At 42.1% G+C, this 27,521-nt stretch overlaps 1 protein-coding gene across 2 annotated transcripts in view; it reads left to right on the forward strand.

Annotated features, from left to right (window-relative positions):
• CNTN5 (contactin 5) overlaps nt 1-27,521 on the forward strand; it is a 2,165,994-nt gene that overhangs the window by 1,451,591 nt on the left and 686,882 nt on the right. For both annotated transcript variants that reach the window (XM_063951497.1, XM_063951498.1), the window contains one exon: nt 3,118-3,213. In XM_063951497.1, coding sequence (XP_063807567.1) covers nt 3,118-3,213 — 96 coding nt within the window. The remainder of the gene's footprint in view (nt 1-3,117; nt 3,214-27,521) is intronic.

Genomic DNA, 27,521 nt, shown 5'->3' on the forward strand with positions numbered 1-27,521 from the left:
GGCCTGAGGTGCAGAATGAAGAGGTGATACCACAAACAATAGCACCTATTGAGAGGGAAAATGTGTTGATAATCTGAACGAGGTTACCAGTATATTTCCGTTGTACTGTACGTAACAAACACAAGGTGCAGCTTTGTGTAGCTGCGTCTCACTCTCCCTATGGTCTGATTTGACAGCATACAGTGTCTGATGTCATGGTCTGTCTCTCTGGAGCATACCTCCCAACTGTCCTGATTTGTGTGTGACAGTCCTGTTTTCTGGGGACTGTTCCGCTTTACCACCTGTTGGCCTCAGTGTCCCAGGGTTGAGGGGGGGGGTGGGGGGGGGGGAGAGTTGGGAGGCTCCCTGTCACTTGCTGTTCTGCGGCGAATAGATGCTGTGTGCATTCCTGCAAAGCCATGCCCTCTTTTGATGATGTCAATCCCCCTTTTCGGGCTCTGCAATATAAGATGTTGGGAGATATGCTGTAGCACTGACTTGACGAGATCTAGTAGATAAACTCTGGACCTAATTTAGATCTGATCGCAGCAGCAAAGTTGTTCTCGAATGGGCAAAACCATGTGCACTGCAGGTGGGGCAGATATAACATGTGCAGAGAGAGTTAGATTTGTGTGGGGTGTGTTCAAACTGATATATAAATTGCAGTGTAAAATTAAAGCAGCCAGTATTTCCTCTGTACAGAAACAATATAACCCCCATAAATCTAACTCTGCACATGTTACATCTGCCCCACCTGCAGTGCACATGGTTTTGCCCATGTGATAAGTTTGCTGCTGCAATCAGGTCTGAATTAGACCCTCTATGAGATGTTACAGGTTGTATAGATCTCCTTTTCATTTACCTTCCCCATCTCTTACTTCTTCTTCTTCTTCTCCTCCTCCTCCTCCACCTCCTCTTCTTCCTTCTCCTTATCTTCTTCTTCTTCTTAGCAGCTAATCAGATTCTGGCTATCATTTATCTGGTACATTCTGGAAAATAATAACTGGAATTTGATTGGTTGTTATGGGCAACCTGCACTTTATTTATTTTTAAATTTACCCTAAACTCAGACATTGGTGAAATGTCTTGCATTGGGAAGTATCCTCAGGTAGGAGCTGGTTGGTCTCCGCTCCAGGTGTGGCATAATGAGAAGTGGAGGTACTGTGTGGCATAATATATACTGTACTGGCAGCATTACAATGTTTCATATTGTGAGCAGGGGGTAATACAATGGTGACACTGGGGGTAATTCAGATCTGATCACTCGCAGCGTTGCGCTCAGGTCTAAACTGCGCATGCGTATGCATCACAATGCGCAGGCGCGTTGCACAGGTACAAAGCAGATCGCTGCTCAGCGATGGGTTTGTGTGAAAAATCCATTCGCGCAGGCGATCGCAAGGAGATTGAAAGGAAGGAGCCATTTGTTGGTATCAACTGATCATTTTCTTGGAGTGGTTGGAAAAACGCAGGCGTGTCCATGCGTTTGCAGGGAGGGAGTCTGACGTCAATTTCGGTCCCAGACAGGCTGAGTAAGTCCTGGGCTACTCAGAGACTGTACAAGTACTGTTTGTGCAGCTCTGCTACACATGCGTTCGCACAATTGCAAAGTGAAAATACACTCCCCTATGGGTGGCGACTATCTGATCGCAGCAGTGCAAAAAAACCCTAGCGAGCTATCAGGTCTGAATTAGGCCCCCTGTGTGGTACAATGTGAACTAATGTAGGGCACTTTTATAGGGCATAAAATAACTAGGGCACTATTACTGTAAGGTGCATACAATGAAATGGTGCAATCTTATGCAGCATACAATGAACAACCCCTGTGGAGAGAGGTGTCTCTCTATAAATATTGGGGAGGGACACCTTTTAAAATGTTAGTGTGGGTCAACAAAGTTCTGGCTGTGCCCCTGCCCAACTCAATGTCTCAGTGTGTCCCTGTAATGTCATATTTATTTCTGGAAACTTTTGGAATACTAGGTGTATGCCAATTTGTTCCTTCAAACAGATTAGTTCAGATAAGCTGATGCTATGGGCGGGATGTATTAAGATACATCGCCGCCCCTCGCCGGTTACCGCAGCGATGTTGATCGCATATGTACTAACATATGCGATCAATATCGCGATGCGGTGACGGAGGCCCCCCACGATGGTCTGCGGAGGGTCTCCGTCAACTCCCAAGGGTCCGCACACTAGTTAGACGCCGGGAAGCAGCAGCAGGCCCCCGGCGCCTCCTCCTGCCCCCTACAGCCGGAGGAACCTCCGGCTGCGTTGCTATGGGGAGGAGGAGATTACCTTCTGGGTCCAGGGCAGCCTGGAGGAAGGTAAGCCGGGGGGGGGGGGGGAGGGGGGGAGGCGTCTGCGGCGGTGGCGGTGGGTTGCGGCGCTCGGCGATAAGTAGCCCATGGGCTTCTATAGGGTATCGCCATCCAGAGATGGCGATATCCTGGACGGTGAAAACGCTACGGTACGGTCTTAGTAAAATTTAAAATGCGGTAAAACCCCCATTTTCGGGGGTTTTACCGCAGTTTTGCTTTAGTACATCCCGCCCAATGTGTGAGATGCCTTATGATCTACCTGTATATGAACTTCTGTTATTGCAATTGCCTATTATTTGTATATTATTTAGCTCAGTTATATATACACTGTTAGTACTGCACAGTTGTGGATGTGTTTACTCCTTCAGTAACTACAGTATGTACTATTACAGTACAATGAAATGATAGGAACATAATTTTAAAAATAGACTATTACTGTTATCTGCTTACCTAGAGGAAGTTGCTTGACAATCATGATATAATGGATATTGATACTTGCGGAACATTGACAGTTACAGGTTTATTACAAAAAAAACAACAGTTATTTGAAAACAATATATAGGGTGCATGCTAAATAATCAATACATTAATGAATGTACTTGCTGCAGGTTTATAGCAGGTGGCAAGGCGTGATAATGATAATTATTTCATTGAATGTAATAAATATTGTCAGGTAACAGGCGGCAGAAAAGTCTTTTATAAGTTATTTTCAATATTTAATCACTTGACTCAGTGATCTTTAATAATAAATGGACGTATTTATATTTTGTGCATACGGCCCTTTAATGTATGGATGAATATTAATATTCTATTTTGCTTTCAGATCTTGGTAATTTCAGCGGTCGTGTACGAAGTGCGGTCTCGGTGAGAGAAGGACAAGGAGTGGTGCTAATGTGTTCTCCCCCGCAGCACTCACAAGGTAACTGCATTGCATTCTATGATGAGGTTCTTTTTTTAATCACTGTCATTTCATAAAGTATAAAATCTCATAGTGATTGTCAGTGACTATACTGTGTGACCCTAAAATAGATCTGCACTTCTCAGTTAGATTGTATGACAGATACTTTTGAAGTGAATGCTTAAAATAAACCTACTGGTTAGAGACTTTGGGGGAGATGTACTAAGCAGTGAAAAGAGTGAAGTTGCCCATGGCAACCAATCAGCACTGAAGTAACAGTCATAATTTGCATGCTATTAAATTGTACAGAGCAGCTGATTGGTTATCATGGGCAACTTCTTCACAGGCTCACTTCTTCACTGTTTAGTATATCCCCCCTTTTATATTCTTAATTGACTTTCCTAAGAAAAAATTGTTAAAAAATGTTTTGTTCAAGATAAAAATATTTTTTTAAATATTGTCTTTGTGTTTTAATAATGCTCATACTTTTTCCTAATTCAAGTTCATTTGTTGCAATAATTTTAATGTTAGTATGTGACTAACATGTATTATGTGGCAGGTGTGTGTTGTTTCTGGTGTTATATGCATCCAAAAGCCTAGTGTGAAATGTCACAGTTTTCTTAAACTTCTTATCAGCTGATGTCAGTCTACATTTCTAGACCAGGTGAATAGAGGAAAAAATATATCTACAATAAAGACACAGAGACAAACGGGCAGGGAAAAGGGTCAGCTTTATTTTATTATTTATTGAAAGGAGGTAAAATGTATGATGACCATATACACAGTATCACCATCAAACCAAAATAATCCTATAAAAGGTGTAGATGGAGGCCAACAGCCAGCCCATCGCCAACAATTCAAGGCTTAGGTGGGGGCCAACTGCCAGCCCATCACCAACAGCTCAAGGCTTAGAGGTGGGCCAACTGCCAGCCCATCACCAACAACTCAAGGCTTAGATGGGGGTCAACTGCTAGTCCATCACCAACAACTCAAGGCTTATATGGAGGCCAACTGCTAGCCCATCGCCAACAATTCAAGGCTTAGATGGGGGCCAACTGCCAACCCATCACCAACAATTCAAGGCTTAGGTGGGGGCCAACTGCCAGCCCATCACCAACAATTCAAGGCTTAGGTGGGGGCCAACTGCCAGCCCATCACCAACAGCTCAAGGCTTAGAGGTGGGCCAACTGCCAGCCCATCACCAACAACTCAAGGCTTAGATGGGGGTCAACTGCCAGCCCATCACCAACAATTCAAGGCTTAGATGCGGGCCAACTGCCAACCCATCACCAACAATTCAAGGCTTATATGGGGCCAACTGCCAGGCCATCATCAACAACTCAAGGCTTATATGGGGCCAACTGCCAGGCAATTACCAAAAACTCAAGGCTTAGATGGGGGCCAACTGCCAGCCCATCACCAACAACTCAAGGCTTAGATGGGGGCCAACTGGCAGCCCATCACCAACACCTCAAGGCTTATATGGGGGCCAACTGCCAGCCCATCACCAACAATTCACTGTTGTTATTAATATTATTATTATTATTATTATTATTATTATTATTATTATTACTACTGTTTTTAATACAGATTAATAACCCCCTGCAGTGTTAGAGATTATTGCACATATGTATAAAGTATATACTATACACAAATTTATATATAGATAGATAGATAGATAGATAGATAGATAGATAGATAGATAGATAGATAGATCAGGGCTCTGTGGGGGCCATATCATCATTTCTTGGAATCATTGTTCTTCTGTATGCTGAATATAGTTTTTAATGACATGGGCTGTATGTTTGGAGTCATTGCCCTGCAGCAGAATAAATTTGGAGCCAATCAGACGCCTCCCTGATGGTATTGCATGATGGATAAGTGGGGAAAAAATTGAGAGTTTTGCGCTAGTACTAAAAAACACTTTGGAGTCTGATATCTGAATAAACCATATACTCTAAATGTTGTACCAAATGATGGATAAGTACCTACCTGCAGTACCACAACCATAGGACTTGTACGTAAATCATCAGGTTTACGTACAAATCTGAATTAGGCCCATTGTTCTCTATTTACACCTACTGTAAATTAGCAGAGCCTGTGATTATTCAGCCCATCAGCTAAATTAGCCAGCCTAGCACCGCCCGTGTGTCCTTTCCATTCTATCCCATCCCGAGTCCCAAATTTCTAAACAGCTTCTCATCTGAATAATCAATTAAAAAAACATTTGCATTTAGAAAATTAAACAAAAAGCTAACTACTGTATACCTAATAATTTATAATTTCATGAAATATATAATACTGACCTATATTTTTACAGAAAAACTACTGGTGTTTTAATGTACTTAGAATATGTAACCAGCATTTTAAATTTGGGCAAAAAGTGGTTGAAAGACTGCTGGAATATACACCACAGGCAACAAAGATAATACTGAGTTAAAAACAGGAGATTCGGGCTTTAAATATTAAGCTACAGCAAACTGTAATGTATTCAGGACAAATATTCATGGCAAGATGTGAAAAACGGAAAGGTTGAAGAGTTAATTGAGATAAAGGGATTGCAGACGGGTAGAACAATACCGCATTTGAATATAAACCAAGCTTAGGATATTGTAAAAGAGGAGGTTGATGATCCGGTTCTCATATTGGAAATTATTGATCAGTGTCATTATTCTTTTGTAATCTGACTGTTCTGCATCGTGAGGAGAGACTGGTATAGAATAAAACATGACTTAACTCAGATACTACTGAGTTAATAGAGCTCATGTATAAAATGGAAAAATGTGGATTCATTTAGCTCCTTTACTTGTTGAAGGGCATTCCCACTTCCGGGCCCACGGAATTGGATGCATCTAGTTTTACTGGTTTTACGGATCCACCTAAAAAGGCATGTGCTGGACAGAGTGAAAACCCCAATAAGCTGAGCCTTCTCAGGGCCACCTAGTAAGGGGAGTGGGAGGAGATGTAATGATTACCCAGACCCAGGCTTGTTGGAATGGCCAGGGCCAGCTCCTGAGGGCTTTGTAGTACCGATAAAGACAAGTGTCCCCCTTAGTAGGGGCACCGCACATAGCAATTTTTTTTCCATAGGGGCTGTGGTCATACCTCTTGGATTTGACCACATACCCAGGGCCTGCTCAGCTCTTGGTGGCCTACTACCGCTGTAATATTGCCTACTCATGAATGTGAAATTGTTTACATTTAAATATTGCTCAGTTTACATTTCTTTATGTCTCATATTATTCAGGAGTGTGAGAAGCCATTGGGCTGTTACTGTATAACATTGTTCCCTTCAGTGTGTTGGAATGATATCATCATAACATTGCTTGAAGTGTCCCTGGAAATGAGTAGAAACATACTGTGCAAGCCTCAACAAAAACGGAATTGTACCCCCCCCCCCTTAGCGGGTGTAGTATGGTATGCCGACGGCCGGGCTCCCGGCGACCAGCATACCGGCGCCGGAAGCCCGACCGCCGGCATACCGACAGCGTGGCGAGCGCACATGAGCCCCTTGCGGGCTCACTGCACTCGCCACGCTGCGGGAACGGTGTCGCGCCACGCTATTTATTCTCCCTCCAGGGGGGTAGTGGACCCCCACAAGGGAGACAACTGTCGGTATGCCGGCTGTCGGGATTCCGGCGCCGGTATACTGTGCGCCGGGATCCCGACAGTCGGCAACCTGAAGATCACCCCCCTTAGCCTACCCTAAGTTTTAATCTAATGTAACTAGACTTGTCCAGGAATACAAAGGGGCTTATTTATAAATGAGTGATAAAACTCATTGTGAACGATAAAACTCGTTGTGAATTATAAAACTTGTAGCGTATGACAAATGGTGCTCCATTCAATCATCTCCCAACTGTCATGTGTTTGAAAAATGATAGTTGGGAGCTGATTGGCTGGAGCACCATTTATCATACGTAACAAGTTGTATCAATCATAACGAGTTTTATCACTTGTTGCTAAATGGGCCCCAAAATATCACTCTTTGGTGCATAAATTGGGGAGTGAGTGCACCAAATTCTTCACACTGAGCAATCATACAGAGCAAATTTTTTTAAATGCCATAGGCCTGCCATCTTTGTCTCTAAATCCATGCACTTGCGGCTAATTAAGAGTTGCCCGCAAGACTCGTAATAAAGCATAAGATACATTTTCTGTACTGCCCATGCATGAGAATTTTTTTTACATATGAGTCTATATTATGCTCTTTGCATATTCCTGACCGGCACCTCCTGCATCTGTAGAAGCCAAATCGTGGAGGGAATGGGTCATGTAAACATAGGGCAATTACAGAAAAGGGGTATTCACATTATTGCTCTCTACTTACTGAAGATGTGGAGACAGATTACAATAAGCCTGTCAGGGGGCATATCTTTTGCAGGTTCTCTTCCACTTGTTGGGTCGAACTCAGAGAAGGATAAAAATGGCCTTTGATTTACATAATATATAATACAATTTATAGTTCAATAATTAACATGTACAATTTGTGTTATTATTAATAGTCATTTATTTTTAGACAACAAAAAGAATACTCCTATTTTGCGCTGTATGTAGAGCAGCACTTTGGATGGAACCCCTGTTAGTGGGAACCTAAAAATAACACATATAGACAAACAAAATCCTAGTGCGCTAGTGAATACCAAACTGGAGATTCAGTACATAAGTTGTTCAGGGTAGGTTCGCCCAATAAAGTCAAATGATAAATCAAAGATCTTCCTTGAGGAGGTCACAGTAGAGTATTCTCTAATGAACCCTCTCACCACAAAATATCATGCAAAAAGAAAAACCATTACTGGTCAAATTTAAATGAAAGAAGTCATTAATTAACTGAGTAATAAAATAATAATAAAATTGCATATATGAAATATTTCAACACCAAAGTTCGTAAACATGCCAGTAATGAGCAATGATATTTCACACACCCTCACATTAAGAAAGGTGTGAGCTCAGGGTGGAAATCTCATATTCAGATATACGATATACAACTGTGGGTGAACCCTATGCGTTTCGTCTCAAAAACTTCATCAGGGGTAAACAAATGTCTCATTTGTGATGAAGATCACACACGTGGAATGATAGATGTTATCCAACCGCCAGACTATATCCTGGAGTGCTTTCAGACCATTACAAATATGGGATACTAAAAAATCCCTAGTAGTAGTTATTTATTTTTATTTATATAGCGCACATATTCTGCAGCGCTTTAAAGAGAATTCACATCAGTCCCTGCTCCAGTGGAGCTTATAATCTATTTTCTCTATCACATGGAAACACACAGGTACACTAGATTTTTTGCAAGAAGCCAGTTAACCTACAGTGGAGGAGTCCCAGGCAAACACATGAGTAACATTCAAATGCCACACAGATAAGGCTTGGTCAAGAACTGAGTTCATGACTTCAGTGTTAGAAGGCAGTAATCTAACCACTACGACACTATACTGCCCAGTGCTAAGCATATTTGGGATTTAACTGTGTCTTGTTCTCTGTAACTATTAGAATTTCATTAACTACAGTGCTTTATTTTAGGAGTAGCCGCTAGTTCTAGTAAGTGTAATAAGCTAAGTCAGGAAAATGGAAAGGCTCCTAAGTTTGCATCTAAGCATGTGCTTACTCAGTTCCTTTTATGGTTTTATGCTTTTCACCTGGCCAGGACTTATCAGTTTTGTGTATTTTACAGTGAGCGTCAGTAAGTGGTATTGTACCACTGATATGTAGTTCATCAGTTTGGAACTGATCTAGGGCTACTGTGTGCACAGCCCTTATGGTCCATATAATCTTCCTCAGAAGGGATGAGACTTTGACCTCTAGTACAAGACTGGGTCTTGGGCTTGGAATTTGTCTCTGCATTGTTCTTGCGTTACATAGTTACATAGTTTCTGAGGTTGAAAAAAGACAATTTATCCATCAATTCAATCTATTTGTGTTCTCCTACATTGTATTATATACAGGACTAATTTTATCTGTTGATAAAGTCGGCCGTTGTGTTTTTTCCCTCATTTTATTATAACTATAGTGCCTGGTCTATGCACTATAACCTTGTTTATCTTTATCCATTAGGAATTTATCTAGCCCATTATTAAAAGTATTGACCGAGTCTGCCATTACTACTCTCTCAGGCAGGGAATTCCAAACTCATATTGTCCTTACTGTGAAAAAAGCTTTTCGCCTCTTTGTGCGGAATCTCCCCTCCTCTATCCTAAGTGGGTGTCCACGTGTCTTCTGTGTTGATCTTACCAAAAGCAGATCCCCCGCAAGCTCTGTGTATTGTTCCCTAAAATATTACAAATGTTGATCATGTCCCCTCTTAGTCTCCTCTTTTCCAGTGTAAACATGTCAAACCTTGCAAGTCTTTCCTGGTATTCCAGCATCTCCATCACTTTAGTTAGTTTGGTCTCCTGCCTCTGAACCTTTTCTAGTTCCATGATATCCTTTTTGTAGTAAGGTGCCCAAAATTGTGTGCAGTATTCTAGATGGGGCCAAAATAGGGATTTATATAGTGGGAGTATAACACTCTCATCCCTTGCATTAATTCTCCTCTTTATGCATGCTAGTACCTTGTTTGCCTTTTTTGCTGCAATCCTACATCGGTTACTGCTGCTACATTTGTTATCTATGTGTACTCCTATGGGGTATATGCAATTGCCGGCGAATCGCTGCAATTTTTCGCCCGTTTTTTAATTCGACACAATTCGACCGTCGAATTCCGGCAAGTGGGTGCCGGAATTCAACATATTCAATAAAAAACGGATTCGACAGTCCCGCTGTCGAAAAATGGCCGATTTGACGGATTTTGATTAGACTTGTAAAAATAAAAAATAAAAACGGGAAAAACCTTGAAAAAAAATTGTGTGGGGTCCCCCCTCCTAAGCATAACCAGCCTCGGGCTCTTCGAGCCGGTCCTGGTTCTAAAAATCCGGGGGAAAAACTGACAGGGGATCCCCCGTATTTTTAAAACCAGCACCGGGCTCTGCGCCTGGTGCTGGTGCAAAAAATACGGGGGACAAAAAGAGTAGGGGTCCCCCGTATTTTTTACACCAGCATCGGGCTCTACTAGCTGGACAGATAATGCCACAGCCGGGGGTCACTTTTATACAGCGCCCTGCGGCCGTGGCATTAAATATCCAACTAGTCACCCCTGGCCGGGGTACCCTGGGGGAGTGGGGACCCCTTCAATCAAGGGGTCCCCCCCAGGCACCCAAGGGCCAGGGGTGAAGCCCGAGGCTGTCCCCCCCATCCAAGGGCTGCGGATGGGGGGCTGATAGCCTTGAGTAAAATGATAGAATATTGTTTTTTTTCAGAAGAACTACAAGTTCCAGCAAGCCTCCCCCAACAAGCCTCCCCCGCACTTGGAGAACCACAAGTACCAGCATGCGGGTGGAAAAACGGGCCCGCTGGTACCTGTAGTTCTACTGGAAAAAAATACCCAAATAAAAACAGGAGACACACACCTTGAAAGTAAATGTTTATTTCATACATGCCGACACACACATACTTACCCATGTTGACCCGCCGACTGCCACGCCCCCCTCGTCACTGAAGAATCCGGGGTACCTGTGAATAATATTATACTCTCCTCAATCCAGTGTCCGGATCTTTTTAAATAATCTTCGTACTTGGAAAAACAACAAAACGGCAACCCGGACCAAACGGACTGAAAGGGGTCCCATGTTTACACATGGGACCCCTTTCCACGAATGCCGGGACCCCACGTAGAACTACAGGTACCAGCTGGCCCGTTTTTCTCCCGCATGCTGGTACTTGTGGTTCTCCAAGTACCAGCTTGCGGTGAGGCTTGCTGGGACTTGTAGTACTACTGGAAAAAACAATATTCTTTCAATTTTCTCAAGGCTATCAGCCCCCCATCCGCAGCCCTAGGATGGGGGGACAGCCTCCGGCTTCACCCCTGGCCCTTGGGTGGCTGGGGGGGGACCCCTTGATTGAAGGGGTTCCCACTCCCCCAGGGTACCCCAGCCAGGGGTGACTAGTTGGATATTTAATGCCACGGCCGCAGGGCGCTGTATAAAAGTGACCCTCGGCTGTGGCATTATCTGTCCAGCTAGTGGAGCCCGATGCTGGTGTAAAAAATACGGGGGACCCCTACGCTTTTTGTCCCCCGTATTTTTTGCACCAGCACCAGGTGCAGAGCCCGGTGCTGGTTTGAAAAATACGGGGGATCCCCTGTCAGTTTTCCCCCCGGATTTTTAGAACCAGGACCGGCTCAAAGAGCCCGTGGCTGGTTATGCTTAGGAGGGGGGACCCCACGCAATTTTTTTTCTGATTTTTAACATTCCATTTAAAAAATGAAAAATAAAAAAATATATATATTTTTAAAAATATATAAATAATACTTGTGCCTCCAAAATAGACAAACCAAGTACCTAATCCCTTCTAATATAAATAGATATGCTATTACCAATAAAAAAAAACACACAAAAAAACATGTTCTTAAAATTTTTTATTAGATTCCGCCAGCAAAGTGTGGCAGATTGAAAATGACGAATTTACTGTCTAAAAGCACTGTTGTCGCATTTACAAACTTCAATTGAATATATTTTTGTCTCATTATATCGCCCCTCTTTGTTACGTTACAATGTAATAAGTCTATTATAAGTTTATTATACATCACCCTGTTTATTGGGTCACTCCACATAGATATAAATGAAATTTGGCATGTGGTAAATTCGCAAATACCCAGTTTTGTGGTGTAACAGGTGAAATGCAGAAGTGCAGTGTTTCGGTGACTCAGTCTCAGACTTTAGCTTTTGTACCATTGCAGAAATGTCGAATTTGACAAATTTTCGAATTTCAAAAAGTCGAATTTGGAAAGTCTGTTTTTTTGACGAAAAGTACTGAATTGCATTGTTGAATTTTTTTTTTTGGCGAAAATGTCCCGTTTTTCGACATTTTCGGGAATTCGACCGCAATTGCATATACCCCTATGTCTTTTTCCAGTATGGAGTCCCCTAAAATCACCCCATTTAGTATGTACTGTAGGTGTTCTTTTTGTTCTTGCTACCAAGGTGCATTACCTTGCACTTGTCTGTATTGAAACTCATTCTCCATTTTGCTGCCATGATTCCAGTTTAACTAAGTCGTTCTGGAGAGACTCAGCATTTCCCTCGGAATTTATAACCTTACATAGTTAGGTACCGTCTGCAAAAATTGACACCATGCTCTCTAGACCTTCTGCTAGATCGTTAATGAAAATGTTGAACAATAGTGGTCAGACCCTTGTGGCACACCACTTAGTACTTCAGTCCAATTTGAAAAAGTTCCATTTATCACAACGCGCTGCTCCCTATTGTTTAACCAATTACTAACCCAAGTGCATATTGTGTTCCCTAGTCCCAGTTCTTGTAACTTATAGATAAGTCATGTGCGGTACTGTATCGAAAGCTTTAGCAAAGTCTAAAAATATTACATCCACCACCTTACCCTGATCAAGGTTCGCACTAACTGTTTCATAAAAGCCTAGTAAGTTTGTTTGAAATGATCTGTCCTACACAAATCCATATTGGTTCCTATCAATAACCTTTTTGGCTTCAAGGAACTTCTGTATACTATCCCTTAGAATGCTTTCTAGTACTTTCCCCACTATAGATATAAGTTTAACTGGTCTATAATTGGCTGGTTCAGCTTTACTTCCCTTTTTTGAAAAGCGGCACTACTTCCGCTATACGCCAGTCTTTGGGAACCATGCCTGATGTAAGTGAATCATTGAAGATTAAAAATAGAGGTCTTTCTAGTTTGGAGTGTTGCTCCATGAGAACCATTGGGTGAATACCGTCGGGACCAGGTGACTTATTAATCTTAGGTTTTTTTTAAACGGTCACAGACTTCCTCCTCATTTAAATAAGTACTTAGCAGTGGGACACTATCCTTATTGAGATTGGGTGTTAGTTCCTGCATCTGGTCCTCTATTGTAAATACCGATGAGAAAAACTCGTTTCATTTATCTGCTATGACGTTATCATTTTTAAGACTCTCAGATTGTCCTTTAAAAGGCCTATATTGTCCTTCTTTAATCTTTTGCTGTTGATGTATTTAAAAAAAATGTTGGGGTTTGATTTACTTTCCTTTGCTACTAGCTTTTCAGTTTCTACTTTAGCTACTCATTTCTTTTTTGCAAATTTTCTTGCAAACATTATAGTGCTGGAATGACTCCGCCTTCCCGTCCAATTTGTATTTTTTTTGAATGCGCGCCTTTTTTTGTCCATTAGTTCCTTAATATTTTTGTTAAGCCACATTGGTTTGGAATTTTTAGTCCTTTGTTTGCTTCCCATGGGAATAAGTTTATGAGTATTCTCATCGAGCAGCGATTTTAACACCTCCCATTTCTCCATAGTGTTTTTTCCTTGAAACAGAATTGCCCATTTATGTGTCCCTTAAAACTTCCCTCATCATGTCAAAGTTGGCTTTGCTACAGTTCAGAGTCTTAGTTGAACCTACATAGGACTGCATATGAAAATTGATATTGAATGTGGCCATATTGTGGTCGCTGTTTTCTATGGGCTTCCCTACTATAATATTTGATATGAAATCCCCATTGTTTGTTAATAACAGGTTTTATGGTATGTACACACGGTGAGATTTTTTTCTTACGATTTTGACTATATAGTCAAAATCATAAGAAAAGCTAGTGCAGATCGCAAGGTGAAAGTCACCTTGCGATCCTGATAAGATGTCGATGGGCGGTCCCGCGCGGTCAGCTTTGCGAGCCTAGATAGACTGTGCAGGCAAGTCAATTTTGACTATCTCATAGAAAAGATACTCAAAATTGACACTTAGCCAAAATCGCACATAGCCAGTATCGCAAGCAAAGTCATTGTGTGCTTGCGATGCCGACCTAGCCCCTGTCGCATAGTGAGAATCAGGGTTAGCCCGAATCTCACCGTGTGTATGCACCTTAAGATTTCATTGTACCTAGTTGGTTCCTCAATTAATTGAAGTAGCACTGGAGTTATACGTCAGTACCACTAAAATTATACGGCAGTATCACTGGAATTATACGGCAGTATCACTGGAAATATACGGCAGTACCACTGGACATATACAGCAGTATCACTGGAATTATACTGCAGTACCACTGGACTGGAATTATACGGCAGTATCACTGGAGTTATACGCCAGTACCACTGGAATTATATGGCAGTACCTCTGGTATTATACAGCAATATCACTAGAATCATACGGCAGTACCACTGGACTTATACGGCTGGACCACTGGACTGGAATCACAGCTACAATATGTATTGCTAGATGTACAGGCAGCAGAAAGCGTGTCTGAACCTGAAAGAGTTAATGCGGATACCCAAGCTGGAAACAGGAGTTCCATGAGGAGCAAAAAAGGTGTTCCATCCAAAAGATACAGTGAGGAACATGCAAATATAGCTTACTGTGAACCCCAAAATATACAGGAAGCAATATCAAGTAGCGACTGGAAAGAATGGAAGTCAGCAATAGATACAGAGCTGTCAGCTCGGATGATAACAGTACATGGACTGTAGTTGACAGGCCGAATAACCATAAGACAATCAAGAACAAGTGGATCTTTTGCAGAAAGCTGAATACAGACAGGACTATTGCTCGCTATATAGCCCGCCTTGTTGCTAAAGGATACACACAAAAATCCAGGATCGACTATGGAGAGAGATTTTTGCCTGTCGCAAGGTACAGCACCTTAAGGTTAGTCATTGCCATTGCTACACTTCATGATTTATTGTTATACCAGTTAGACTTTGTTTCTGCATTCCTAAAAGGAGAGTTAATTGAGGAGATTTATATGGAACCACCTGAACATTATGACGAGAGTATGTTACAAGAGGGAAAAGTTTGCCTGTTAAAGAAATCTTTGTATTGGCTAAAGCATAGTGGCCGTTGTTGGTATGTAAAGCTGGATGCTGTGCTGCTAGAGATTAACTTTGTTAGGTCAGAGACTGATCACTGCTTATATCACAAAACTATAGAAGAAAAGTGGCTCATCATAGTTGTGTATGTGGATGATCTATTGCTAGCAGGATAAAAAGAGCACATTACTGATGTAAAACAGCAGCTGAAACAAATATTCAAGCTAAAGGATTTAGGCCCTACAAATAATTTGCTAGGCATGATGATTGTACAAAACCTGAAAGATGGGACTGTTACAATTGATCAACAGACATATATTGAAGCAAAACTTCGCAAGTATGGAATGTCTGATGGATAACCATGAGCACTCCTATTGACAAAATCATAAAGATGGTAAAGACCATGTCACCAACCAGCCAGGAGAAGATAGAGGAAATGAGAGATTACTGTATGCAAGTATTGGGACTCGCCCTTACATCAGGGAGCCGGGCAAGCCACTTTGCAATCAACCTTGGGAGGCAACACTGGATTGCAGTCAAAATAATCTTAAGGTACTTAAAAGGTACAAGTTGATGTTTACAAAGTCAAAAGGTGCGACTTTGGAAGTTTTCTGTGATGCCAATTGGGGATCAGATGAGGATGACCGACGTTCCTATATGGGATACTTGTTCATTTTGGCAAGTGCAGTAGTTAGCTGTACAAGCAGAAAGTAAATCACTGTTGCCTTATCCACCACTGAGGCAGAGTACATGGCACTTACAGAAACTGCAAAAGAAGCTTTATGGATAAAGGAGACTTTATGTGAGCTTAGCCTTCTTTACCACAGTGAGACTATCAACATTGTGTGTGATAACAAGGGAGAAATTGATTTGTCTTCCAGCACCCAGCATTATGGACGGTCCAAACACATTGCCATTAGATGCACACAAAATTAAAATAATCCCGCACCAGTTTTCTTAATATATTTTTTATATATACAGATTGAATGTATTGTGGTATGCTCTGCGCTATTGAAATGAAGTTACCAAAAAATAGAAAGAGAAGAAAGAAGCATTTTTTTGGATGCACTCAACCACGGTTTATTTTCTTAAAATGTCTAATCTTTATTGGATATGCATTAAAATAATATAATTTCAGGGAATTGGTGAAATATTAAAATATAGTGTGAATAAGAAAAAACAGAATGTGATAATAAAAACTACTGGATTCCGATTGTTGCCAAATTTATTTCAATGATGTATCACTACTGATCCTCCATACAAAGGAGATGATTCTTTCACTGACTGTCTGTGATTGACACACCACTCCTTATATATTCAGGGATACATTTCCCACTGCATCTAGTGTGTTTCCTTTATATTATACACAATCTGCTAATTCATAGGTGATAATCAAAATCCAATCCCACCAAAATAGCTATATGCATGGAGCAATATACATAACACTGCTATCTAATTATATTCATTCAGCATTAGTGGCACTTCCTTTAATTCCCTTATTCCTCTATTTGTTAGGAGGTGCAGGCTGATCATAAATACTATTTCTAGTTGTTAATAGCTTGTGTGTTTGTTATGGTCACAGCACTATAGATGCTTAGGATACTGTGATCCTTACTGATGTTGTTAGTATTACGAATGAACACAGGAGAATGGCCGCCCGTCTTATTACCGCTGGCCGCACTGAGCTCAGCGTGTGTGCGGGCTGACGCCGGGATCCCGTCAGCCTATTAAACCCATTAAAAGAGCAATTCATAGGATAATTTCAATAAAGGCACAGATACTATATTTTTGTTATAGGCAATATAGCCTTTATTTAGCCTTACACTTTGAGGGATCACCAATCGGAATCCAGAAGTTTTTATTATCATATTCTGTTTTTTCTTATTCACACTATATTTTAATATTTCATCAATTCCCTGAAATTATATTATTTTAATGCATATCCAATAAAGATTAGACATTTTAAGAAAATGAACCGTGATTGAGTGCATCCAAAAAAAATGCTTCTTTCTTCTCTTTCTATTTTTTGGTAACATTGCCATTAGACATCACTTTATCCGTGAGTTAGTGGAAAACAAGTCTGTCAATGTGGATTACATAGCATGCGAGGGGGGAGATGACCTAAGCAGTAAAAAGAGGGGAGAAGTGAGCCAGGTGAGAAGTTGCCCATGGCAACCAATCAGCTGCTCTGTATAATTTTATAGTATGAAAATTCTAAATGTTACGTCAATGTTGATTGGTTGCCATGGGTAACTTCTCCACAGGCTTACTTCTCCACTCTTTTCACTTCTTAGTACATCTCCCCCTAAGTCTTGCTCTGTCATTTGTTTACCGAAAATACGAGTAAGGGAAGACCAGATAGGTTTGCTCAGGGGTACAGGGGAAACCCCGGTGGGCCCCACTGCCTGAGGGTCCACCACATCCTCTATGGATCAGATTCCAGACAAATGATGCATTATACTGCACAGGACAATGGTGTATCTTATGCAGTGCATTGATCTGGTAAATTATAATGCGTGGAATATATTAATAATGGGACCATAAAGTCTCTGAGCTGGCTGGTCTCACCCTTCTTGAGGCTGGCTACACCCCTAAGCATGGGCCAGTACTACAGCATTCCCTCGGTGGGCCCTTAATGCCTCAGTCCGACACTGGGTTTGCTAATTGGCAAGGGTGTTTGGTAATGTCTTCAAAGTGAGAAAGGAGCATGTTCTGCAATCATTCTAAGGACTGCAAAAGGGAATAGATAAGTGGAGTGAAGTGGAGAGTGGACTCAAGGGTGACACCAAGTCAGCCGGCTTGCAGTACAATGGAGATAGTTATGATTTTAACCATGAGGGGGTTGAAACAAGAAGGTCATGAGAAATGAAAGCTAGATAGATAGATAGATAGATAGATAGATAGATAGATAGACAGACAGACAGACAGACAGACAGACAGACAGACAGACAGACATATATGCTAGTATATTGGACCTGGAATTTGTCAGGTTTGGGGGATTCCTCCTCCTCTCCTTAGCTCTACACTTTCCACAATCCATTCTCTCCATCTTCCTGCAGTGGAATCCATCAGCAAGGGGTCAGGGGTGTAAGTGATTGTTTTTCCCCCCAGTGAGACATGCTTCCACTGCACATAGGACAAACCTTTAGAACAAAATTACAAACCAATCACAAGTATAATAAAGAACCTGATCGTAGATGCTTAGATTTTTGTAAGCATTTGCCTTCATGCAACATGAGTAAACTGCTCAACAACAGTACAATATAAAACAACCGTCCTGGAGTTAAATCAATCACAAAACGAGCAAATAATCTAAAAGACTTATCTTAAATTAATCGGTCTCTTTTTACCCATATCACACCACCAAATACACACACCAAAGTTGCAGGTTACTTATAATAGTAACTTACACTATGTACTGTAGGATTTATATTATTGCTTTACAAGATAAAGCTGATTCATGTGCTATTATAGAAGATAAATGCTTTTGTGCTATTATTGAAGGTGTATTTTTATAGCCTGACATATCTTTACTATTAATGTATTTTTTCCCCTCTGTATTGTTTGGCATTCAGTATAAGAAATCACCAGTGCTGAAAGTATGGTGGTACGGGGTGGTACAGAGTACGTACCATCAGCCCACCGCTGGGGCATAATTTATAACGGAAATTTTTGTGTGTGGGACATAAAATGGTGTCAGTGGCATAACTGTGTGTGGTATAATATGTAAGGCATTACAGTGTGTGGCATAATGTGTAATGGTCATTACGGTGTCTGGCATAATGTGTAATGGGTGTTATGATGTGTGGCATAAGGTGTAATAAGCATTACGGTGTGTGGCATAATGTGTAAGGGGCATTACGGTGTGTGGCATAATGTGGTCATGCCCCTATTTTCATGTAGCCACTCCCCTAGTTTTGTGACACGTGACCACGCCCATTTCTGCTATCAGTACCACTAAAATTTCTACTTGCACCCTGGAAATCTCACAATGACAACGATGCAGCACAGGAAATGTACAAGCAGACATAATTAATACAAAGCTTTCATGCTGTGAAGGGCTCACCACAGCTACTGGCAGTGATGTAGGAAAGCTCCAATGACCTGTGGGCACTTTGGGCATCCCCACCCAAATGTACAGTACAGCTTTTTGGGTGGGTTTATTTTGAACGATCATTCCATGATGCAATAATAAGTCTTTAATATAAGTACAGATGGTGTAATAGTTACCATTACTGCCTCAATGCACTGAGGTCATAGGAATTTTGTCAACAAGCAGGTATTCAAACTGTGTACTGTAGATCAAGTATTTTAGGGGAAATGTATTTAGGTGAATGACTAAATTAAAATATCCAAGTGGCATGAAAATTGGGCACCGGCCACATAAAGCACCATTATATTGCCTGACTCTTACCACCCTACACTTAGGGAGGGGGCATTGCCCTTGCATGGTAAGAGACAGAACCACAACTTCGTACTGTTGGAGCTTTCCAGTGAATGGCTGTACTGGGGTAACCCTGCACCAAACAAAAAGTAACATTTCCTATTTTATTTTATCTTAGGTTTAATTTTAATAATTAGTGTAGGCGGTGAGTTTTTCTTTAAAAATAAATGAAATGAAAAAAAAAATTCTGTGGGCTGCAAATTCAAGTAAATTCAAGTAAAAAAAAAAAAACGAGTTATGGAAAATGGATTGTTACTTTGTATTCACAACAAAGACGCCACAGACAGGAAGGCATAAGTGTCCTTTTTACAATTCACAATGTACTGACTAGAGAAAATAATCTTGTAACACAGAGAATCGGTTATAAAAAAAATCTCTTCACAACAATGAAGCTAATGGAATATTTATGAGAATTTAGATTAAACAAATTAGGTTTGCTTGAAATTAGACTCAATTTGGGTAAAACAGCATACAGCATTTGTTGTTTTATCGCTTCTGAATTGAAATTTGTGGATTTAGGAGAACAGAGCAGATGCTTTAATAGTTTAAACAATTGCAGTCTTATATTCAGAGTGACGGAGATAGGAATGTAGTGTTAATGGGCTGTGTTCTCACTCATAGGCTCTGAAACAGGGACACGCAAACAATGCTGGAAATATGCAATAAAGGGAAAAATGGTTATTTATATATATATATATATATATATACACAGTTCGAAGTGTTAATATTAGGTGCTGAATTTGTATGATTTTGTTATTTAAATGGTGTGGTCACAATACCACTGGCACTGCGGATGTATGAGTGCTGCCGGTTCTAGCCTGTTGTTTATATAAAATTTTTGTGGTCGCGCTTTTTCTTGCACCCCTATTTGTCCATATGTAAATAAAATGTTAAGAAATTCCCCAGGTGTTTATTAACTGATATGCTTGGGTGTGGTTCCTGTCTCTTTAAAAGAGTGAGACAGGACCTAAACCCATGATAGAAGCATACTGTGGGGTAAATTTACTAATATGGGAGTTCTATTTAAGATGGGATGTTGACCATAGCAACCAATCAGATTCCAGGTATTATCTTCTAGAAGGTGCTAGATGAATGAGAAATAGACTCTTATTGGTTGCTATGGGCAACACCCCATCTTAAATAGAACTCCCATATTAGTAAATTTACCCCTGTGTATTTGCCTGAGAGCAATGCTCAGATTTTTGAAAGTCAGTGTAGGGACTGACCAAATGGGAATGGGCGTGAAGTGGCTGGTCAGCTTAACAAACTATTGCAATAATTTGGAACTAACATTCCCTGAATTCAGATGAATTACAGTTTGAAGAGTTAATATTAGGTGAGTGCTGAATTTGTATGATTTTTTTAATTTAAATGGAGTGGGGTCACAAATACCACTGGCACCGCAGATGTATGAGTGCTGGGTGTTCTATGCCATTGTATGTATGTATGTATGTATGTATGTATGTATGTATGTGTGTATATATATATATATATATATATATATATATAGCATATAAACGGCGGCACTCCAAGGACTGCCGCCGTTTATATGCTATACACCACTCGCTGCAAGGTGTTTGAGGAGGGCACCCAGGCAAATGCCACCTACGGAAATTGAGTGCCGGCTTCATCTGCAAATATATATATATATATATATATATATATATATAGGGTTTTAAAGTATACATTTAATAATCCTACAGAACTAAAGGTCTGGTCTTCATCTATCACAGACCCTATCTTCCATAGAGCTGCATATGTACCTGAGTCAGGGGAGCCATCAGGGGGGACTCTGCGGGGACTGGAGTCCCACTGCCTTATAGAGAGGGGGGGGCCGCTGACTCCTACTGCCAATATTTGGAGAGCTGCACAGGCAGCGCAACAACAGCAGGCTGATGCACATGGAGGACTTAGAACAAGCCTTCCCTGCGCATCAGCTCTGTAAATCGTTTCTGCGGGTCCGCAGTGCTCCACCTATATGTAACCTCATGATGTGTGACATCACATAGGGGTGGAGCGGTGTGGCAGAATCTTTTTTTTTCGGGGAGGGTGGAGGCTGTCTATTTTGTCAGTTCCATGCCCCACAATTTCTGATGGCAGCCCTGATCTGAGTACTCACTGTTCAATTTTGTTGGTATATTTTACTAAAGTGATGCATACATTGGTGGATATACTGTACTGAAGACCATGAATCACACAGAGTGAAGAGCAAATATTGTAGCAAACTGTAACTAACCATAAAAAGCATAATAGAAAGGTGTAATCCAGAATTGAAAAATGTGTTAGATTATTAGGGGTCAAAAATGATGGCCAGGGCAGGCAGCAAACAAGGATAATAGATAAGCTGGCTTAGGTCAGTGCAGGCAGTGGGCAAGAAAAGCAGGGGTCACAACCCATTGTTAGGGCAGACAGCACGCAAAATGACTAAAAACTAGCAGGGTCAAATCTAGCAGACAACCAAATAGAGTCCGATGACAGTGCTTAAGCAATCTAATGCTGTAACAGCCAATGAAGGAGTTCTGCTGTGTCTTAAAAAAGTTTTTATAAAGCTACCTGAAGCCCACGTGAGTAATTAACTCAACCCACAGTGCTGGGTGTCAGGGAAGTTAAGTGCAGTCTTGGCAAACAGTATAAACAATGGGAATGGAAAGAGATGTAGTGGAAAGGCATCAGAGCAAGTCAAAGTCATCTTAGTTGCACCCGCGGACATTATCTTTGCGTTGAGCGTAAAAAATTGGTGCCCGCCACGGTAGGTGCACCAGGAGTGCCCGTGCAACCGCTTCGCAACCATGGTGACCGTGGCTACATCTATATCCTGTAAATGTGAATTTTAACAGGGCACAGCAGGATTCCTCTGTGTTCCCCCTTAGTGCCATCCCGCCACCATCTTGATGTCACACAGCATGTGACAGGAGAATATTGGGAGTAGGAAGATGGCTCCAGGGCAGTACTTAGGACATGCCTTTTGTCTTTCCATGCAGGGATCTGTTCTTCTAGACATCTTGCAGGATAGAAAAAGGCGGCTGGATGTCCCTCTAGTGTGCCAACAAGTTATAGACTGCACCATCCTGTCGTCCTTGCATAGTGAGCAATGGCACCAGTCGCAGACACCTCATTATGGCCCTGAGTTTTAAACAGCCTTGAAAAAACTTGGTTTACTGTCAGTGACATAGGGCCTGATTCAGAGACAGTGGCAAATGATAATGCAGTTGCAATCCTGGATGCAGGGGTTTGAGCAAAAATATGCAAATATAAATGTCGTAGCCACCAGAATTTGTACTGAGACACCCACTGGCAGCATATCAGATCCTCTGTTTGTGTACAAAGATGCAACCATCGGACACACATTGATCGATGATCGACCTTTCAGTTCCCCTATGGTTGTGCAACATGGCTGTCAGAAGTAAGATGCCTGAGCCACTTCAACTGATTTCAGAATCTCAAATGCAAGCTGTGACACACACCCCATATGGTTACACCTGAGTTGGGTGTCCATCCCCCTGCCCGTTATCTCTCACAAGTGCTCCCTGTCTGTCCATTTTCTTTGCGAATAAATCCTTACTGTGCATAACCATTGCGGCATATATACGGTGCAACTTAAACACATCGCTCCACTGCGCCTGACATTATGTCCATTCCTGAATCAGGACCAGGACCAGCAAAGCAATAGGATTTGATGCTTGTTTTGTATGAGTGAGGTACAGAAGATCTACAGTGTCTAGTTAGATCTCACTAGGTCAACCCCATATGGTCTACATGCACTAGGTCGACAGGGTCAAAAGGTCATCAGGGTCAAAAGGTTGACATGTAAAGGGTAGACAGTAGAAAAGGTCCATTGGTGAACCATTATGTAATAAGTAGCATCTATCCTTGTGTATCAATGCCTATTTCCCTATAGATTGTAAGCCTGTGAGCAGGGCCTTCCTACCTCTATGTCTGTCTGTTTTTACCCAGTTTTGTTCTGTCACTGTTGTTCCCCAGTTTTGTTCTATTACTGTTGTTCTAATTGTAAAGCGCAACGGAATATGCTGCGCTATATAAGAAACTGTTCATAAATAAATAAATAAATAAAAGGTCAACAGTAGAAAAAGTCGATAGGGTCAATAACTTGGCACAAAAAAGGTCAACACAAGTTTTATAAGTTTTTGTTGTTGTCAATTTGTATATACCATCATACGTGACCACAATCAGTGGAAACGTATACCCTTGTGGGCTGATCTTGCTTGCCACACTTTGGGCAAGGTGGCTCGCTTTGATACCACTGTGCTCGGCACCGGTTACTATTCCCAATCGTAGTCCACATGGATAATAAATAAAGCAAAAGTTGAAAAATATGTGAAAACCTCCTAAAAACTTGTGCTGACCATTTGTGTGTCAGTGTCAACTTTTTGAATCTGTTGAACTTTTGTACCTGTCAACTTTAAGCACTATCTACCTTTTACCTGTCGACCTGGGGACCCTGTCGAACCTACTGCATGTGGACCGTATGGTGTTGACCTATTCTCTGCTACTTGCATCATCAATCACATGATTCTATTGATGCAACATGAAAAGAATGATGATGCAACTCAGTAGATATTGCTACATACAACTAGTACTTTCAATAAAAGAAAAGTTAGATAAAGTACTAAAGTTTGGCGGTAAAGCCAATAATGCACAATAATCTTTGCTTGTCACCCACTTTACAGTGTGTACCAAAGTATGTTACAAAATGTTTTTGGAAAACATATTAAACAAATTTAGCAAAATAATATCAAGAAACATCAAGATTGTTAAATGACTCAAGCCATCAAATCCATCAAGAATTATTATGGAATTTCACATACAGTATCATATTAAAATGTTTATCTTCAGTATTGCAAAATGACTGTCAGCTAAATGTACATTATTCTCTTTTATGTGCATACCTTTAATTGCTCTGGTCAGCTGTTTTTGTTAAGAGTCCTGCTTGCCTGTGGCTTTTAGTTCAGGCTTCCTATTGATCCATCTCCATATGTGAGCTCTATATCCGCTGTCATGTTCCATATAAGTCAACTGCTCAGCATCACGTCCAGTTGTAGAACACACAGCAGCTGCTATGCTCCTGCAGGTTTCAATCGTTGATTACCCTCTCAGTGAATATCGGTTTGATCATGGTCTTGGCTCCTATTTTACATCAGGCTCGGTGCACACTACCAGGGATTTTCAAGCTGAACAAGTTTGGAAGGCAAATGCGAGTGATTAGACTATAAAATGCTGACACATTAGCATAAAGGAAAATGAACGACTGTACAATATAGAAGAATGGTAATGAAAATGAGCTCATTTAGGAATTCAGAGAGAACTCTTGGTAATATTTTACCTTCAGCGCAGATGTGTCGCTTTGTTATGTTTGTACACAACCTTGGATAGGGCTTGCAAATGGCCTTTGTCAGTGATGCATGAGATGAGTTGAGTCCTTCTGTGATTTATCACAACCTTACAAAAGGCCTTGCATGATATGACTGGTGAATACCATCTGTAAGAGGATGTGGTAGGGGTTAGGCAAATCAGCACTAGGTTTTCTTTTTTTGAAATTCTTTATTTATACGTGGTCAGGTACATTGAAAAGGCATTCTAGAAATACATGGGACAGGCGGCCAACATAGCCAGCGTCCAAGATAGACCACAAATTTCAGATACATAACAGGGTTAATCAGTGTGGGAAAACAGTCGAGTTCGAACATGGGGATCAGGGGGGGGGGGGAGAGGAACGGGGGGGGACGACCACATTTATATTCATACATAGTATATATCTCGAGAACAACAAGATCATAATAGAGGGGAGACAGGAAAGAGACGAAGAGAGAGAGGGTAATAGGAAGAAGAGGTAGTTGAGAAAGATAGGAGTGGGGTTAAAGAAGAATGTCGGAGAGAGAAGGTGGTAGGTGCCCATGGGTCTGCGGGGGGAGCGGGGGCAGACGGAGGGGAACGGCTAGCCACGTTCAGCGGCGAGCCAGGGGGCCCAGACCTGCTCGAAGACGTGGCCCCGGTCGTGGAGGTAATAGGTGATTTTTTCCATTGAGGCGATGTGCCTGATTTTAGTTTTAAGGGATAGTAGGGAAGGTGGTGAGGGGCTCTTCCAGTTGAGGGCGATCAGTGATTTTGCTGCCGCTAGAATGTGTGAGGTCAGCTTTTGGGAGAATTTATTGAGAAGTGGGGGGGGATAACACAGTAGGGAGATCCAGGGGTCTTTCGGCAAAGGAGATTCTAGAAGTGAGTTGAGGAGGGAGTGGACCAAATCCCAGAAGGACATGATAACCGGGCAAGTCCACCATATGTGGAGCATAGTACCTCTAGCTCCGCAGTTCCTCCAGCAGGCCGGGGAGGCGGACGGGAAGAATTTGTTGAGACGGTCGGGAGTGTAGTACCAGCGATAATAAACTTTGTAGGCCGTTTCCTTATAGGCGGTGGCAATAGAGGATTTAGCAATCCCTAGTCTCATGTCCTCCCAGTCTTCGGTTTCGGGTGGAGGCCCGAGGTCCCGTTCCCATGCGAGTTCATGGGGCCGGGATAAAGGTAGGGAGGATTCCAGTAGGAGAGAATAAAGTTGGGAAATTATGCCTTTGGATGAGTGGGAGTTGACACATAGGGATTCAAAGGGATTAAGGGCACGAAGTAAGGCGGTGGGGGGGAGGGAGGTTAGAAAGTGGCGTATTTGTAGGAATTGGAAGGGATTGAGTGGTTGTGAGGGGATTTTCTGCTGGAGGTCAGGTAGGGACAGCCATTGGCCCCGATCGGCAAAGTCGATTGGGAATTTAAGGCCCAGTGTTATCCACGCCCGGGATCTCGTACTCGAGAGTCCGGAGGGGAACATGGGATTCTGCCAGATGGGGGTCAAGGGTGAGGGTGTAGTAGTGAGACCCCACTTCAGAGAGAAGGTGTCCCAGGTTTTAAGGTTGAATTTGATGGTGGGAAGAAGTTTAGAGGTTGGGGGTCGAGAGGTGGAGGAGAGTCCCCATAAGGGGGTCAGGTCTGGGATGCCAATGAAGGCTGCCTCAATGTCCAACCAGGATAATGACCCTGGAGGAGCGTATGAAGTGACAATGTGGGATAAGTGGGAGGCGAGGTAGTATAGCTTAACGTCGGGAAGGCCTCTGCCTCCCGTGGAAGTTGATCTTTTCAGAGTGTTGGCTGCAATGCGGGGAGGCCTGTGGTTCCAAATAAAGCGTATAAGGGCTCGTTGGATATTGCGGAGAAAGGGGGCCGGGACCGCCACAGGAAGAGTCTGGAAAAGGTAGAGCCATTTGGGGATTATGGTCATTTTAACTGCTATGATCCTGCCCAGCCACGAGATGAAGAGACTGTTCCAAGAGGTCAGGTCGGCTAGTGTGTTGGTGAGGAGGGGCGGGAAGTTTTCTCGGAACAGGGAGTCATAGTGCGGGGTTAGGTAGATCCCTAAGTATTTAATCCTCGTGGGCTGCCATTTAAATTTAAAGTTGGCGCGAAGGGATTCAGCCTCATGTTGGGGGATATGTAGCATCATGGCCTCAGATTTGGAGTAGTTGATCTTATAGCCTGAAATAAGGCTATAGGCTTGTAGAACTGAGAATAAGTTTGGGAGTGAAATAAGGGGCTGGGTCAGGGAGAGTAGGATGTCATCTGCGAAGAGGGAAATTTTGGGATCTATCGGGCCTTCCTGTACTCCGTGTATGTCCGGATGTATTCTAATTTGAGAGGCAAGGGGTTCTATGATGAGGGCAAATATTAAGGGGGAGAGGGGGCAGCCCTGACGTGTGCCATTGGAGATACTAAGTGGGGCGGATGGGGTACCATTGATAAGGACGGTGGCAGAGGGGGTGGAGTATAATGCTAGGATGCTAGTGAGGAAGCCCCCGGACAGGCCATAAGCCTCCAAGGCGGGTTTCAGGAATTCCCAGGAGATCCGGTCAAATGCTTTTTCGGCATCTAAGGAGAGCATGATAGTAGGGGATCTCCTGGAATTCGAGATATGTATAAGGTCAATAGCTCGTCTGGTGTTATCTCTTGCCTGGCGGCCCGGTATAAACCCTACTTGG

The sequence above is a fragment of the Pseudophryne corroboree genome, chromosome 2, assembly GCF_028390025.1.
Source record: "Pseudophryne corroboree isolate aPseCor3 chromosome 2, aPseCor3.hap2, whole genome shotgun sequence".
Classification (NCBI taxonomy): domain Eukaryota; kingdom Metazoa; phylum Chordata; class Amphibia; order Anura; family Myobatrachidae; genus Pseudophryne; species Pseudophryne corroboree.